General features: G+C 44.4%; 1 protein-coding gene across 35 annotated transcripts in view; it reads right to left on the bottom strand.

Annotated features, from left to right (window-relative positions):
- The window catches only part of FNBP1 (formin binding protein 1), a 93,178-nt gene that overhangs the window by 3,364 nt on the left and 73,468 nt on the right, over positions 1–16,346 (bottom strand). For 6 of the 35 annotated variants that reach the window (XM_077189274.1, XM_077189270.1, XM_077189267.1 and 3 more), the window contains 9 exons: positions 15,656–15,742; positions 12,481–12,495; positions 12,297–12,332; positions 8,375–8,484; positions 6,551–6,683; positions 5,465–5,586; positions 4,991–5,130; positions 4,066–4,224; positions 536–1,846 (listed from right to left, as the gene is read on the bottom strand). In XM_077189274.1, coding sequence (XP_077045389.1) covers positions 1,812–1,846; positions 4,066–4,224; positions 4,991–5,130; positions 5,465–5,586; positions 6,551–6,683; positions 8,375–8,484; positions 12,297–12,332; positions 12,481–12,495; positions 15,656–15,742 — 837 coding nt within the window. In that variant the 3' untranslated portion in view covers positions 536–1,811. The other 29 variants (XM_077189276.1, XM_077189285.1, XM_077189280.1 and 26 more) reach the window with 11 other exon arrangements.

A 16,346-nucleotide genomic window follows, 5' to 3' on the forward strand; every position in this document is an offset into this window, starting at 1 on the left:
CAGGAAATTAAATCAAAGAATTTGCAGAGGGATCCAGAGCTTTCCTTTGCACCACAGGCTGCAGAGGCCTTTCTTTCTCAAGGGAAGCCAGGAATATGCAGGTCAGTGAAGCAGCCCAAGCCTCCAAAGCCTCCTCTGGCCATGCCTGTTCCCACAGGCTGGGGGCTGAGGACAAGTTTTGCCTTTGGCCAAGTGAAGCCACAATCCAGGATGTGATTTGGCCCAAACTGCTGTATCCAAGGGAATACAGGATGAGTCCAAACTTCCTTTGCATTTGAAGAACCAGGGGAACCTTCTCACCCCCTTTGCACCCACTTCCATCAAATCCTTCCAAATGACAGCAAAAGAAGTTTCCAAAGAGCCACAATAAAATATTTTTGTTGAGAAGAATTTCGTTTGTGCTGAGAGTGAGAAGCAGCTCTGAGCCATTTGCTGTCCCTTAGCAAAGTTAAATGCCACTATTTTTTGCCACTAATCATTGCCATCTACTAGTTACTGTCATTAAAAAAACTCAAAAGCCAAAACCTCACAGGAATGAGAAAATATAATGTTTATTAGAAGAAGACACCATGGTACATCAAGCTATAAAGAGATTCCTGACAGATGATGATTCTTTAAAAAATAAGAATGGAAACAAGACAACCACACTGGCCAGATTGAACAAACCTTAACACACAACAGCAGCTCCTATGCAAGTCCAGGTGCAGGCAGCTGAGTAACCAAAACCACTTATCAACATCAGAGGGACTGAGCAGTTACCAAAACAGCTGGGTTAAGCAGAAGAACAGCCTATAAAACCATTTATATTTATACACATATAAAAGGATAAAAACAATTCAAATTCAAGTAACTTTAGTCTTTAAGTTATGTTATATACAATTTTTTTATATACTGGGAGAACTAAGGGCACGTATTTAACAAAAGGATTTTAAAAAGCCACAGTCCAGTTTATAATTACCAATTCCTAAATAATTTGGCAAGCATTAAATAATCAGATATATCCTAGATAAAAAGTGCATCAGCATGGTTAACTTTTACCTATTTATTTCTATAAGTCAAGGCTCTGCATGATGGTTACAGCAAAGAGCAGAGCTGCAGCACTGGGAATGCCAGAGCTGCCCATAAGGAATCACTGATATCATCAAAGATGAGGGGGAACAGGAGCCAAAATGCTCATCAGCCCACAGCTCCAGAATAGTTTTTATCAAGGAGTTGAACCTCCCCAAGCAGCCTCCACTCCTGCATGCCCCCACACAAACAGCCAGGCTTTGGCTGGAAGGGAACGTGGCCTTGCTGCTGGCTGCAGTGCAGGGTTTGCACAGAGCTGGGCACTCCATGCAGGAATTTTGTGTCACAGGATTTCACAACATCCCTCAGTGAAAGACAGTTCTGTTGCCAAGCAGATGAGGAGGTACCACAGGCAGTGACACAGGGTGCTCAGTCTCGAGCTGAAAGGCCCAACCAGTTCCTGTGTCTGAGTTCTCAGCACCAGACACCAGACAGGTACAGAAAAGCCCTGCAAGATGCTACAGCCAGGTGTGCACAGAACAGCCTCCTGCAGGAATCCCAGGGGAGCAGAGCCTGCAGCTCTCCTTCCTATTCAGAAGGACAACAGTGCTGTTTGCACTAAATGGACACAGTCAGGGCAGCACCTTCATTTCAGAGCCAGCCTGATACCTAACAAAGTCTTTCAGTGATGGAGATGTGACATGTGCATTCATCTCTTCTAAAGAAAACCTTCTCAAACAGAGCTCTTAAAACAACCGTAGCAGCAAACCAGGAGAATAAAGGGTGGACAGGCCTATGCAAACCTACTCAGAGATTTTCTGAAGTGGTTTGTGCACATCTGGAAAAAAAAAAAAAAGGCAAAACAAGATAGGCATTACTGTTCTTTTTGTGACAGGGTTTGCCAACACTCTCTGACCAGAGGCACCCCTGTAAATGTCACCAGGAGCCCTCACTCAGGGACTGGCAGGGCACAGACCCAGCTTGGCTCCTCTAAGACTGTGATCAGGAGGCACCTGCAGCACACAACTTACCTGTCCTGCTCAGCTCAGCTCTGCAGCAGAGCCCTGACAACACAGGCTCCAGCTGAGTGAAAAAGCAGCTTCTCAGAGAGCACTGAGCAGTGGCACTGAGCTGCCCCTGGCTCATGGCACAGACACAGCCTGGCCAGGCAGGAAAGGCTGAGCCAGGACTGGGACTGGCTCTGTTGGCTGGGACAGTCACAGGGGCTGCTATGAGCTCCCAACCTTTCTGCCACCAGCCTTTTGTGGTGCCAGCTGCTCAACCTTCCTTCCAAAAAGAGGAAAGGATTACTAAAGTTTGCAAAGTTTGCATTAGTATTTACAATATTCTCTTGAATGTCATCGCTTCTATTTCAAGGCCTGAATCAAGTCACTTCTACCAATACCTTAAAAATCAATTTGCAGCTTGCAACAAAGTTCACCTTTTAAGCACAGCAGCATTTCCTCCAAATCTTTATGCTGCATTCTTTGAAGCATTCTCTTTTAGCTTTTCTTTTAAACCAGAGACTTGAGAAGTAAAAGAGGTAAACATTGTTGTTCCTATACATTAGATATTCACAGATCTGTTTGATTTTGTTCCTGAAATCCAGCAAAATTAATGGAAAAGCTTTAAATGATCTGAAAAACCTCATTGTGGCTACAGACATGGCTGCAGCTGTATCAGCCTTCACCCCTGGCACAGTTTGTGTTTTTACTCTGATGGAGAGGGTTGGAATGAGAGGGTCCCTTCCAACCCAAACCAGTCTGTGTTTCCATATTTCCAATCCTTCAGCCTTGTTCTGGCAATAAAGGGGAATGGATCTTTCACAGGTCAATAAAAACCAATAGAGGGGGCTAAACTTTTTGCACTCTTTTGCATCTCAGCTGAGCATGTATTTGCCAACAGGAACATAAAATTACTGTATTAGGGCGAAATAAAACAAGGCCCAGAGAAGGCACTGCACTGATTAACACCCAACCCAACTCTGAACTGCCCAGGTTTCAGTGCTGGTTTATGGGTACAGTCCTAGTCCTCTCTTCCTGCTGACATAAACCCCAAAGAAAATGGTTCAGTTTGCTTTTGACTTGGATGAGGCCACTTGTTTCATACCAAGAACTCTCAAGTCTAGGAAACACAATAATCTGAAGGATTAAGTGGTTGAATAAACACAAATTATTTAACACAATGGAATTCTCACATCCTGATTTGAAACAGGGCTAAAATCTTTTGATTTCTCAATGTATCCCACTACCAGGTGTTCAGCACTGGCATTTACTCCAGCCAGGTGTGCCCTGCAGCACTGCTTCCTTACACAAAACATTTGGGAGGAATTAAAAGCAACAAACAGCAGCTTACAGAGTCCAAACTCTGAATGTCTCCATTGATGTCAAGTAAGCAAAAGATTAAACCATTAGTTCTGGTCATCTGCAACAGCAAATATATCTGAAATGTAGCAAGGTGGGAAAGAACAGAGGAGCTTTCTCAATGTTTTACCCATTTATCAGGGACCACAGAGTGCTGTGTAGAGGGGGTTTGGTAAGACCTCTCCTTCTCCTTCCACACACACTAAACTAAATTACCACCAGTTTTCAATCCAAAAGGTCCCCAGAACACAACAGGCTCTGTAAAGCTCCCACACAGACACAAGCCAGCAGTCTAAATATTCCCTCCATAAAGTTCCACCGAGTGACTTTGGGACAAACAGTCTGAGATGCCACCTGGGTATCTGAGGAGAGCCTGAAGGATCCCAAAGGGCTTTGTGCTTCCTGCACTAAGCTGGGCGTGCAATGGCAGTGACAGTTGAGCAAACACTGTCCAGGCAAGGCTGCATTTCCCCTCTGCTTTCAGAAGTCCCCCACACTACCCTTCTCTGAGCAAGAAAAGCACATTTTGCAGTACAACAAGCCATGATTAGTCCACGTACGGAATAATGCACTTGGTGGCATTGTACAGACTCTTAAAAGGCTCTATCTGCAACACAGAGCAGCTTCAGGCTTGGTTTATCTCTGTGAAAGCAAATAAAACAATAAAAATAGCATTAAATATAGGTCATAGCACCTTTGGCATTTTTGTCCAAATAGACTTCAACATAGGACGTGGGGACATAGCCCTCCTCATCTTCGTTCCTTCGGATCCGCGTCCACCCGTCCCCTTTGTCTTCTTCTATGACATAGAGCATCTCTCCTTCTGCTACAGAGATTGTTCCTTCATTCTGACCTGAAACACACAGCAACAGGCACTTCAGGCTCTGCTGCACAGCAGGAATCAGTAACTCAGACCATGGGTGGGTGGACACAGTTTTTTGTGCATCACTGGTAGCAAGAACAGAAGCTTGTGATTCAGGAGGCAGCAGTGTGTACATAAAGAACCAGAAATGTGACCCTGACAGCAGAGTTTTGGTTCTTTCTCTTGTAGAGCTCCTGTGCAACAGGAGAAAAATCCCTGTCTTGGTACCTTTCTGCAGAATTACACCAGATCCTCACTTGCCCTTTGGCTATTTAAGGTTTAATGAAGGTTTCCCATTTGCCCTTGGCATATAAACTTGAAAAACCCCAGTCAGAGTGTAGCCATGATATTTTCTGAAAAATCCTTTCCATAGGATTTTTTTCTCCTGAGAAGCTGAGAGGCCTCAGGAACAAAATGTAAACAATGGTTATCTGCTGCTGTGGAATGCAACAGGTGCATCTGGGATTGGTCTCATGTGGTTGTTTCTAATTAATGGCCAATCACAGTCCAGCTGGCTCGGACTCTCTGTCTGAGCCACAAGCTTTTGTTATTCATTCCTTCTTTTTCTATTCTTAGCCAGCCTTCTGATGAAATCCTTTCTTCTATTATTTTAGTATAGTTCTAATATAATATATATCATAAAATAATAAATCAAGCCTTCTGGAACATGGAGTCAGATCCTCATCTCTTCCCTCTTCCTTGGACCCCTGTGAACACGGTCACAGTCAGAGAAATGAGGGTAAAGTTTGAGTGATACCTTCAAATGTATAGAGAGCTTTACACGTTCCTATGGTGGGTAGTGGTTCTTCATCATCAAACTCATCATCAAAGTCTGTTGCAGGTACTTTCATCTCAGTCTCCTGGCTTTGCTCTTCTGTGTAACTGCCATCGGGGCTGCTCAAGAGAGGAAAAACACAGCAACTATAGCAACCAACCTCAGCAGCAGAGAGAACCACTCGGTCACCAGGCTTGGGGCAAGGGGAGCAACTCCAGCTGGAGCAGCTCAGTGATTCCAGAGCTTGCTTGGAGCTGGCTAAGATAAGTGAGAACCCTCATTTTTACCATTAAAAGCTGTAAAAACGCACTGGCTCACAGCAGTGAGCAAGGGGGCTGTCACACAGCTCATCACAGAAAGCAGCAATTTGAGGCAGGGTAAGGCAGGAGGAGGCTGCAGAGCCCTGGCTGTGCCTGCAGAGGCTCTGCTGAGCCCCAGCCCGTTCAGATACTGTACCTCTCCCTGTCCTGGGCACAGCTGTTCACTCCCGATGCGTTCTGTGCCTCGTAGACCCCGCTCTGGCGCCGGGACTGCTCGCTCCGTGCCGGCAGCCGCCCCTCCACCTCTGCCAGCCAGCCCTGCCGGACAGACGGACACACAGACAGTGCTCACCCTGCTGGGGCACTCCTGACACCCAGGCTACAGAGCACAGACTGGTTTGTAAGCATGTTCACGTTTTCCTTTGAGTTATTCAATCTTATTGAAAATGTAACTGTTTTTTAGCACTGGGTCCTGCAAACACCCTGAGAAGAGAGAAGCAGGTAACAGCCAGCAGGAGATGATGCTGCTCCCATCACAATCCAGTAAAATGATGTGTGGCTGCTTAGAGCAGTCTGAGTGACACCAGAAACTCAGCAATTCCTGAATGCACAAGAACAAAAGCTGGGGAGAATGAAAGAGCCACTGATTTCAAACGGGTAGGAAAGCAATGGATAGTAAAACCACATCTGAAATTAATGGGCTGTATCTGTTTATGTTCAAAGCATAATGTAGAAAGTGAAGTCTTTTCTCAGCTGTCTAATCCTTCTCATGTAATTATAATGGGCTTCATATATTCCAAACACTCCCCTTCTGTTCTGGAGATTTTGTATCACGAAGCAGCTTCCTGTTCATGGCAGACTACTCCTCAAAACATATTTCATCTGATGGCTTCTGTCCTGCTGTTAGTCTCTAAATGGTGCTTTGCATTTATGTCACTCTGATTTTCCACAGAGGTCTGTAACATGATGCTTCAATCTATTTAATTAATTAAATAAGCATCTGAAGCTCTCTGGGCAGTCCAGAGGGCACTACATTTTCTCTTCACCTCCACTTAGCACAGTTTGTTTCCTGTGGCAAATTTAACTGTGGGCTGAGTGCCACAGGAGATGTTCATGTTTGTGTTACACAAATCAGCTCAAAGACCCCAATTAATGCAAGTGCTCACAAAGCCCTTGCCCTCACACACCAAAGTGCATCAACACATCTGGAAAAGCCAGGAAGGCCCTGCTCAGACCTGAGCATTTGCTGAGCTGCTTTTAATTGAAATATCTCTTCTCATACCTCGAATTTCTGAACTTCTAATCGCAGCTTTTCAATGTTCTGCCCCAGCTCTGCCAATCTGTGGTCCACGCTCGCTGCATCTCCCATCTGGGGGTTCTTGATGTACACATCTTTCATCTTTGTTAAGGCATCTCTGAGGGGCACAACAAAAACCAAACACATTTAGTGCAGCTGGGGGTAAATGCCTTTAGTAAACTGTCTGTTCTTCACTCTGAGGTTCAACCTAAGCTGTTACAAAGGGAACTGAGAACATCCAGATGGGGCTTTTGCCCTGTATAGAACCAGCCATTGAAAAAGAACAGTAAAATTATTTGCCAGAAGAGAAGTTACATTGTTAGAGATAAAAAACAGTGAGTTACCTACAAGGTAAGAAGATATTTGATATTGATTTTTAGCCTGACATGGTTTTTTATGTACTACAACAGTACCTACTTGCTCCCCTGGGGAGAATAATAATAATAAATCTCACAACCATTGCAACCTATGACAGCTCCAAATTCCTACACTAATATCTTCCCAGTTTTCAGGGCATGGACAAACAGTTGAATCATTATCATCCATCATGGGCTGACCTCCAGTTGAGAAAGTGGAACAAAGATGTATCAATAACAGAAACTGAGGGCAAACAAGAAATTCTCACCCTGCCTGTTGCAGCTTGTCTTTAGCAACCCAAATAATCTGAAAGATATTTATTTGTTTCACACTGCTTATAAGGAAGCTGGCTGCAGATGGTTTGTGTTTGCCACAGCACAGGGACAGACAGATGGACTTGACCCCGCGTCCGGCCGAGCCCCAGGGCAGCTCCTCTCAGCTGCTGATGGACATTTCAGACCTGAAAATGGAATTGTGGCTGGTCTTAGGCACAACTATTCAGATTTTCTCTAAGCATTAGCTGGTGGGAGAGAGGTTAATGAGAGTCCCACGGCTCAAGTTAACACTCTTTATGCTTTAGAGTTTCCCACCAAACTCCTGACAATTGCAATCCTGTGCCTTTGCCTTGTGTGTGTGGAAACTGGGAAAAAGAGTGGGTGGCAAGGAAGTGGGACTGCTCTGTGCCTGAAGCCCTAAGGGACAATGTTGCAAACATATGACTCAGAATTATTACTGTTTGTTTAACTCTTATTTAACTGCTGGTGCTATTTTCTCCATCATAAACTGTCTTCATTTAAACTTCACTCTGCTGCAATTCCATATCTGATTTAATGTTGGGTTACCTCAGAATCAATACAGAACAGAAAGAAAAACCTGCACAAAGGCAAACCTAAGTTACCACAGAAGAAAAAAATAAAGCAATGAGAAATCATGTAACCATGTGCAATTTTCTTTTCTTATCCATGATAGAAAATATAAAGGAGAAATTCTGGGTTAGTAGGCAAAATAAATAGGTTCTTGAAAGCAAGCTGACACAAAATGTAGGCACATGTGTACAAATGCAAAGCAGTATTTAGGAAGAGACCAGTCTTGAAATCCTCCAGGGAAGAAAAGTTCTGTGTCTCACAAACAAAACAGGCTGAATCTTTAATGCAACTACAGAATGTGAACAAACACAAAGCACAAATACAGGCTGCCAGAATCAATTAAAAGTGTGTAGCTAAAATAGCCTTATTCTCAACCAGAATGATAAATGCAGCCTTGTAGAAAAAGCATTCACAGAAGCACAGGAGTCATTATCTTCCTGCTTCCAGGAAATCTGAGCTACAGATCTGAGTTTGGATGATGCCATCATCTCAAAACAGCCTCTCCTGCTGGGATGTACCCACATCCATCCCACACAAGGGCTCTGCTCAGTGCAATTTCACTTTTCATTGGAGGGGTTTGACTCACCTTGAATCCATCTCTTTCTGAATGTCCCTGTTTAGTTCATCGACCTTTTGCTGAAGCTTCTTCCTTCTCTGCTCAGGTGGGAGATTGCTGAAGTCTTCTGGGCCTGCTCCCTGCACAGAGTGGAATGGAGGGTGGGGGGATAAGGAAATAAATTAACAATCAGAGTCTGAAAGAATCCTTTGGGATTGCATTTTGAAAGCAGCTCACAAAAACCTGTGCAAAATCACAGTGGTCTGAAGCATTGTTCCTGTTTGTAGCGTGTTATCAGTCCCTGAATGGTGAGGAATCTGGATGCCCTCAAAATGATCCCAGGAACATCCTGCTTCCCTAACAGTGGCTAATGGAAGATCAGCTGGAGAATTCCAGAATTCAACAGCAAAAATGAGAAATTATATTTTTCTACAGTTTTATCATCAATTTTTTTAACAGCACTCCCTTCTCATGGAAAGCTGATCCTTCCTGCCTTCTTTCACTCAGCTACAAACAGCATTCCTATAAAAGCAGTTCCTGGCTGTTATTCCCATGCCTCAGTTGTACTTCTGTGCACTGCTGACTGACTGCTGGTCCAACACAGTTCATTTATGTCAGGGCTCTCCTGAGCACACCAAGCTAGCAGAAGCATTCCCCACTGGACTCTGCAATTTAAAAAACATGCTGCTTACTTTCCAGGGTCCGCATTCCACGCCAAAGTCTCTCAGTTTTTCCTCTCTCATGTGTACTCACATAAAAACCAGAAGTTATATCAAAGCCATGGAATCAGTCAGTTTGAAATTATAACCAAAGGAAAAAAAAATAAAATGTGAAGACCACAGTGGTTACCTTTGTGTGATTCTGCTTGAAAACCCCTTTTCTGCCTTCTGCTATGTCTCCTCTTGATTGCCTCCATTTGATATAGCAGATAGATGACACATAAAATACATCCACACTCTTTTCTTCACAGTAACACCTATTTTTGTCTTGCCAGAAGGCAATGGAGGCAGATTGGGTGGGCTATACTGAACACATTAATACTGATTAGTTGCACCATAAGGGAGTGAGGTTCTTGTGCATGAGCTTGAATTTGGGCAGGTTTTGTTTGTTTTGGCTTCTGCTCATTCTCTGTGCCATTTCTGAGGGGGAATGTGGGAGATAGAGGGGTAAAACCACAAAGTTGAGTAACCAAACTCAGTGGTCCCTCAGCTCACTGAGAGCCTGTGAGCTGGGCCATCATCTGCTAAAACTCCAAATTTCTCTCTGAGGAGAGGGATTTGGAGGAGACACAGCCACACAAGCTGCTCATTAGACCTTGGCTCTGTACTGAATGTGCTGGGACTCTGTGACTTTCTCCTGCAGCTGCTGTTCAAAGCCAAGGTCTGGGGTGTCAGAGGGCTGGAGGACAGCCACACACAGGTCACCTTCTCCTCTGGAGTGGCCAGCCCAAAGCCACAGAGCAGGCCTGAGGACACTGCTGCTGTACTGATTGTCAGCCAAAGATGGCATGTGCTTCTAAGGAAGCCTTGATTATCTCTGCAATAATACTTAAAATTCCATTTGTGAGACAATGAGAAAGCAAATTTAAGACAAATTACTAAGAAAGTTATGCTGATTCTGAAACTTTCCCCACATGGAGTCCTACCAGTGCTTACATTACTTGATGTGCCTGGTAGAGGAGAGATCTATTTTAATATATTCTTTAACATTTAGATTTTTCTTGACAGGAACTCCCACATCACAACAGATATGAGAGTGATTCAATCTATTTTATGGATAATCTACACTAAAGTCAAACACATATTCTTAAGGCAAAGCATCTGGAGGCAGCTTTGTAAACAAACAAGCACTTACAGGAAAGTCTAGATAACATTCTGACATCTCCTCCTCACTTCTAAGCAGAAGAGACAGGCTTGAAAATATCCCCAGCTGTACATTAGTACAATGCAGCAGATAGAGTGAAATTTGGAAAAGCATCATTTTGGTATCTCATTTTTGATTCCTCAAGTTGATTGAAGAGTTCTAAGCTGGACTAAATCCAGCAGCCTGGCTCACAATGCTTCAGACCAAGGCAGGAGCTGCATGGAGCTGCCACCCAAGGCTGGGAGGTGACCTCACTCCAGCTTTAGGCTGTGCTCAGGAATTTCCTACCAGAAGCTGGAGCCCCTGCTCCAAAAAGGAGAGTCAAGAGCAGTTTTTGCACATGCTGGGCACATTTCATGCTCTCAAGCACAAACACACCTGGGCTACCTCTCAAGCTGTGGACATTGCCTACGCTTTTAGAAATGCTGCAGCAGTGAGGTGAGGGGAAAGCTGAGCTGTTTCTGGTGTGCTGCTCACAAGGTGTCCTTGCAGAAAGAGATTGAGTTAGGATTCAAACTGTCCCAAGATGAAGGACTGTGAAATCAGAGCTTGTGTTAGTCCAGGCCCTGCTCTGGACTGAAGCTACATGTGAGAACATGAGCTTTTTCAGCCCCAGTTTTGGCTCTTGCATAGTGAGGATCCAAGAGGAGATTTAAAAAAGCTGCTTTTCTCCATCTGAGGGGAAAATGGATCTCAGCCCTCCCTGCACATCTTTCCAATTTCTGCAATTCCCAGGGAAAGGCTATCTCAGCCATTTTTGGAGGATTTATTCCTACATGCAAAGGCTTAACTCAGCTACACAGCACACTAGCACTGTGACCAAGAAAAGGAGTGGAAATCTGCTATAAATGCAGTGGCCTCCCAGGACAGTGGCTTGGCAATGGCCAAAAGAAGGTTTGCACATATTCCAGGCACTCCCACCATTCCTCAGACCCACCACAGGTCTTCAGTGAGAAGCAACCTTGCTAAAGGAGCCCAAGAAAGTCACTGTGCTGCCAGAGCAGCAGCAGGACCCAAAATTGCCAGGGATGCACCAGGCCCAGCTCTGAGCTGCCATGATGAGCTGCCATGAGCAGGAGAGGCCCACAAGGATGTGTCCAAGCACAAGATAAATGTAGAATCCCAGAACAGTTTGTGTTGGAGGGGATCTTCAAGCTCATCTTGTTCCAACCCCCTGCCATGGGCAGGGACATGTCCCACTATCCCAGATGGCTCCAAACCCCGTCCAACCTGGCCTTGGGCACTGCCAGGATCCAGGGGCAGCCACAGCTGCTCTGGGCACCTGTGCCAGGGCCTGCCCACCCTCACAGGGAAGGGAAAGAGCACCCAAAGGCACAAACTGGTGAGGAATAAGAGAACCTGGCAGCTGACACAGCTTAGGTGCCCCTGTGGATCCCCTGAGGTCCCCAGATGGCCTCTCTGGCTGCAGCCCTCGTGTGTTTGCACAAGGTGGGGCAGCAAACCAGGCACATTCTGCTGCTGAGGGGCTCTCCAGGGCCAAAGGAATGTGGCCAAGCTGTGGGACACAACAAGGTGTGGAGTGTCTCAAGCAAAACAATACCTTGTGCATGGAGTTCAGCAGTAATTTGCACTCCCAGCTCTGTTCCCCCTTTATCTTACCATAGTTCAAGTAACCTTCCCAGCTGCATCCAAGATGGAATTTAGGATTCACACAAATTCATATCTCTCAATTTGCAAAGTCAAATCAGATTGAGTTAACCTTGTTAAGGTTAAGGTTTACAGAACTTAAATTAATGTCATTATTGGTTATTCTGAAGAACTACATAGGGCTGTAAAATGTAGGTGATAATGATGCAGATTTCCAGTAATACTGGACATGGAAAGCAAACTTTGCAGCTACTTTACACAGAAAGATATGCATGGCTCTCTGGAAAAAGTCCAGCAAGCACAGACACCTTTATTTTATTTTCCCCCTTCTTTTAATGTTTTAATGTATACTTATACAGTATCAGAATTGCTCAATACCGTTTTTCTACATTTTCATAGCCCTAGATTATAAAAGTGAAAACTAAACTATATATTAGAGTTAATTTTTTAGCAGCTTATTAGAAGACTGAATTCTGATCACCTCTATTAGACTCCAGACCTGTGTATTCAGATTTATCTGATAAATGTCAAAAAAAGCAAACACAAAGAAGAAACAAATTTAAAAGTTAATTTCAGTGGCATGTCACATGTGGCACAGTGCACATTAAACACACACAGGAAATTGTGATTAAAACACAGGACAGGCATGCTGTAAATGTGCTTACCAGCTTGAGAGAAAGCTTCATGTAAAATTGGAGAGATACAGGGTGGGGGGAGAGAGAGAAAAAACAACAATGCATCAGTAGAAGAGGAACTTTTTGAGGTTGATGTTACAATAAAATGACACAATCCCCTTGCTGTTGGAAGGCAAAATGGGTCACACTAACAGATCTGTGCAAAAGTTCACAAGATGGGCTTGGGCAGCTGCCATGACCTGGCCAGAAATGGGAATGCTGGACCTGGGCACAGGTGAGATCAGACCTGGACTGACTGACAACAGCTACACCAACAACACTGGGAGTTCCCATCACAGCACTGAGGTGGGAAAAACTCCCAGCTGGCAATGCATGGGTGTCACTTTAGATCAAAAATGTGCTGAAATGCATCAGCCCCTTCATGGAAGGGCTCTGGGGGGGTCAGCCCTGAGCCAAACCTCGGTGGAGAGGAGAGGAGCAGCTCCCACAGCACCCAGCACCGTGGACCTCCAGGGAATGCCTGGCTCTTGGCTCCAGCCAAAGGACAACACCCCTGGACTGTCCCTGTGGACTGCAGAGTGCTGCCCAGGCAGGCACAGAAAGCCATTTCACATTCTTGGACAATTCAGAAATAAATACTCAGACTCAAACGTACTTTGGCCATAGTCGGACAAGGTCAAGCCCAAGGAGGAGGAAAAAAAAACATCTATTCTCTTGACACCAAATTGGTTCTATGACAGCATGGTAAGACATTATTCAACCTCCTTAAATGATATACATGATCTAATTCTTCAGAAGTTACCACATTTCCTGGGACAGAGCCCAAATATTATCTTTTAGTTACTCTGGGAAAGCAAGAGTGAAAGCAGCGTGTGCCCATGGAGCAGCATCTGCCCTGCCTCACCTGCACACACAGCTCTGGGCAGGTGCCCCAGGAACTCCCAGGTGAACAACTGTGCCTGGGCACACAACCACCAGAATTCCCAAAGCCTCTTCCATCATTGCAAAATGACAGAACAGCTGCAGTTCAGAGGATTTCCAAGAGATAAGGGGGACTGACAGTGCTCAGTGCTGTGCCAAGCACAAGTGAGCTGCTGCTCAGGATCTAAAGCCAGATAGAAAAGGAGAATCCAAACTCCACCCAGCCTCCTCCTCCTCCTCCAGCAAGGGGCACTGAGCTGCCCTGCCAGCTCTTGGGGCAGTTGTGAAATGCTCCAGCTACCCAACAAACTTGAGGTGCATAAAAGCACACACTGCATGTTAGCAACAGCTGGAAGGTAAAAGCTGGAAAATGCCTCTCTCCAGGCAAGGATTTGTGCTGCCAGACTTGGGAACCTCTTTCCATTCAGTTCTCTGTCACTACCAACAGCTCCTGGCAATGTGTTCTCAAACAGATGCTCCATTTCTAACAAAAACACAGTTCATTAGGATTGGATTTAAAATAAAGGCTCCACACCTCTTGTGGGCAGCTGATTTAAGAAATACACTTTTTTCCCCCCCAAAATAACAATTCCCATTAGTTACCAGGATTTTTACAGCAACACATTCCAGCCATTCAAAAGAAATGATCTTGAAATAACAGTGAAATGCTGCATGTGAACTGACCCTTCAGTGACAAGGCAGCAGTGACACTTCCCTCTGCAGTCCAGTCCATTAGGGAACAAACACATGATAATATAATCACAGTGCCATGGAGAAATTCACCCTCTGAGCTAAAGAGGCCATTAAAAAAATAAAGCAAACAAAACCAATCCCTTGGAGAGAGCAATCATAGAAGGAGAAAGAATGGTCTGAAGAAATTCAGCGTAGGCAGCTTGTGTTTGCATCATTGCTTTAGCACTCCTGTGAACTTTAGCATAGACATGATCAGCACAAACTGAGATTCTTGTACATAGATACAGACAAGACTCATGGTGCAGAATAAATATTTACCTATGAAGCACTCTAAGAAAAGGCACAAATGTATGCTACATGCTCTAGTGGCTAAACACTACTCACTCTAAAGGCACTAAATACTGCGGAGAATCATCTGCATCAAGGCTATTCTTTTGCTGCAAATTCAGCAAATTTGAAAGGGATTACAGACACTGTATGCCCAATTCTTTTGCTGTTAAGTATGACAAAAATAGAGAACTTTATTAATAGCATTTCCAAATAGTACATCAGGGATTGTTATAACCAGTATAAATAAAGCAGTTCATAGGCTGGAAACAATGAAATGCTGAAATAAGTCATGTTCACAGTTTTCCATTTCTGAAATTTATTGGTAATTTTACGTGACAGTGATTCAGTTTCTATAAACAAATATAAGCAGATTGAAAATAAATCTGCATTAAACACTACATAACTACTTTTGCCCATTCTGTTGGCTTTTCACAGCTAGAAACTTGCTCACAGCTCCTGGGAGAACAAAGGCATTTTCCCCCCGAATGATCAAGTAAGTTACATTTCCTTGAAATGAGCAAATGTGTTTCAAGCTGTCAATTTAAACCAAGCCTAGCTTAGTCTTGCAGGGAAAATAATGAAGAGTCTAAGAGCCACAAGCTTCAATAACACATGAGAGCATGAAAGCCAGCAGGTCCATGTGTTATTGGACAGTCACGGCCACTAACCTCACTTACAGAAAACAGGGTTGAAATAAATCACTGGACTTCCATACATACAACCAAGAGGTAATTTTCTTTTCTTTGGTTTTTTTTTTTTTTTTTTTGTTTTGTTTTGTTGTTGTTGTTGTTTTTTAAGTGGCCCTGTAACAATCTCCCCATACTCTGCTTTGTCCAAGTAGCAGATTTAGAGGTCACATATCTTGATTCCATGAATTATCATCATTATAGACAGCTCACAGAAGCTTCCAAAGGCTCTAGGGAATGCTTCACAACCAAGGCACAGAATTCCTGTCCATCAGGGCTCGTGATGCTCAAGACTGCATTCATTAAATCATTTAAAATAAATGTGCAGAACCTGTTCGCAACACCTTGAATTTCACAGGTCCAGCTATTTTAATTATGCCAATTTCAGCATTTCCAGGACTAGCAGACATTATCTTTCCTGCACATCACACTGTAAGCTGCCGCTTGCCTCCCACCAAATTTTCCTTGGCTCTTTGCCAAAGCACATTCCCACAGCACACTGGGGCCGGCGTTGTAAGTGGGGTTAGCGACTGTGCAGCAACAGTATGGGCTGATCACACCATACTCAGACTTACAACATATTCCCTAGCCTCAACGGCACACGTGGGTGTCCCTAAAGTCCTCTTCATGAGTTCTTTGTGAATATACAAAGACTGTGTCTGCTGGTGAGTCAGCAAGAGAAAACACACATTGGTTACACCGGGGATGAGCACGGCACCTCTGTGTTCACTGCTTCTACAGCAAAAGGCAGCTGTGGTGTTTGACTGCCCTCACAGTGGGAGCCTCCTGGGAGCCAGGTGGATATTAAGAGTTCAGCATGCTCAGAGAGATCAGAAAACATGGTATTTTTAAATGCTTTTTTAAATACCAAGGTCAGAAGGCATCTCTCTTAGTGCTAGAACAAACCATGGATTTAATGACCCCACCCACCAAAAAGCCCCGGTCTTGGCACAGAGAGAGACTTTGGAACAAGTGTTCCCAGGGCAGGGAACAGAGCAGGCTGCACAAGGGGTGGTTTGCTTGCTGCCTCTGCATGCTCACAGAACAACAAAGTACTGAACAGTGGGGCAGATCCAGAGCTGGGTGTTGAGGGACAGGAGTGCACAGAGTGTCAGAGGAGACGGGCAGGGAGGGACACAGCAACGGGTGCAATGGAAATAAAATCACATTGTAATGAAGTCAACAACTTCCACTAGAAAGGAAACCACAAAATTTCCTCCGTGTGCTTTATGGAACTTGGATACTGGCAGCAATGTCTGCCCCAGC

Source organism: Agelaius phoeniceus, chromosome 21, assembly GCF_051311805.1.
Source record: "Agelaius phoeniceus isolate bAgePho1 chromosome 21, bAgePho1.hap1, whole genome shotgun sequence".
NCBI lineage: Eukaryota > Metazoa > Chordata > Aves > Passeriformes > Icteridae > Agelaius > Agelaius phoeniceus.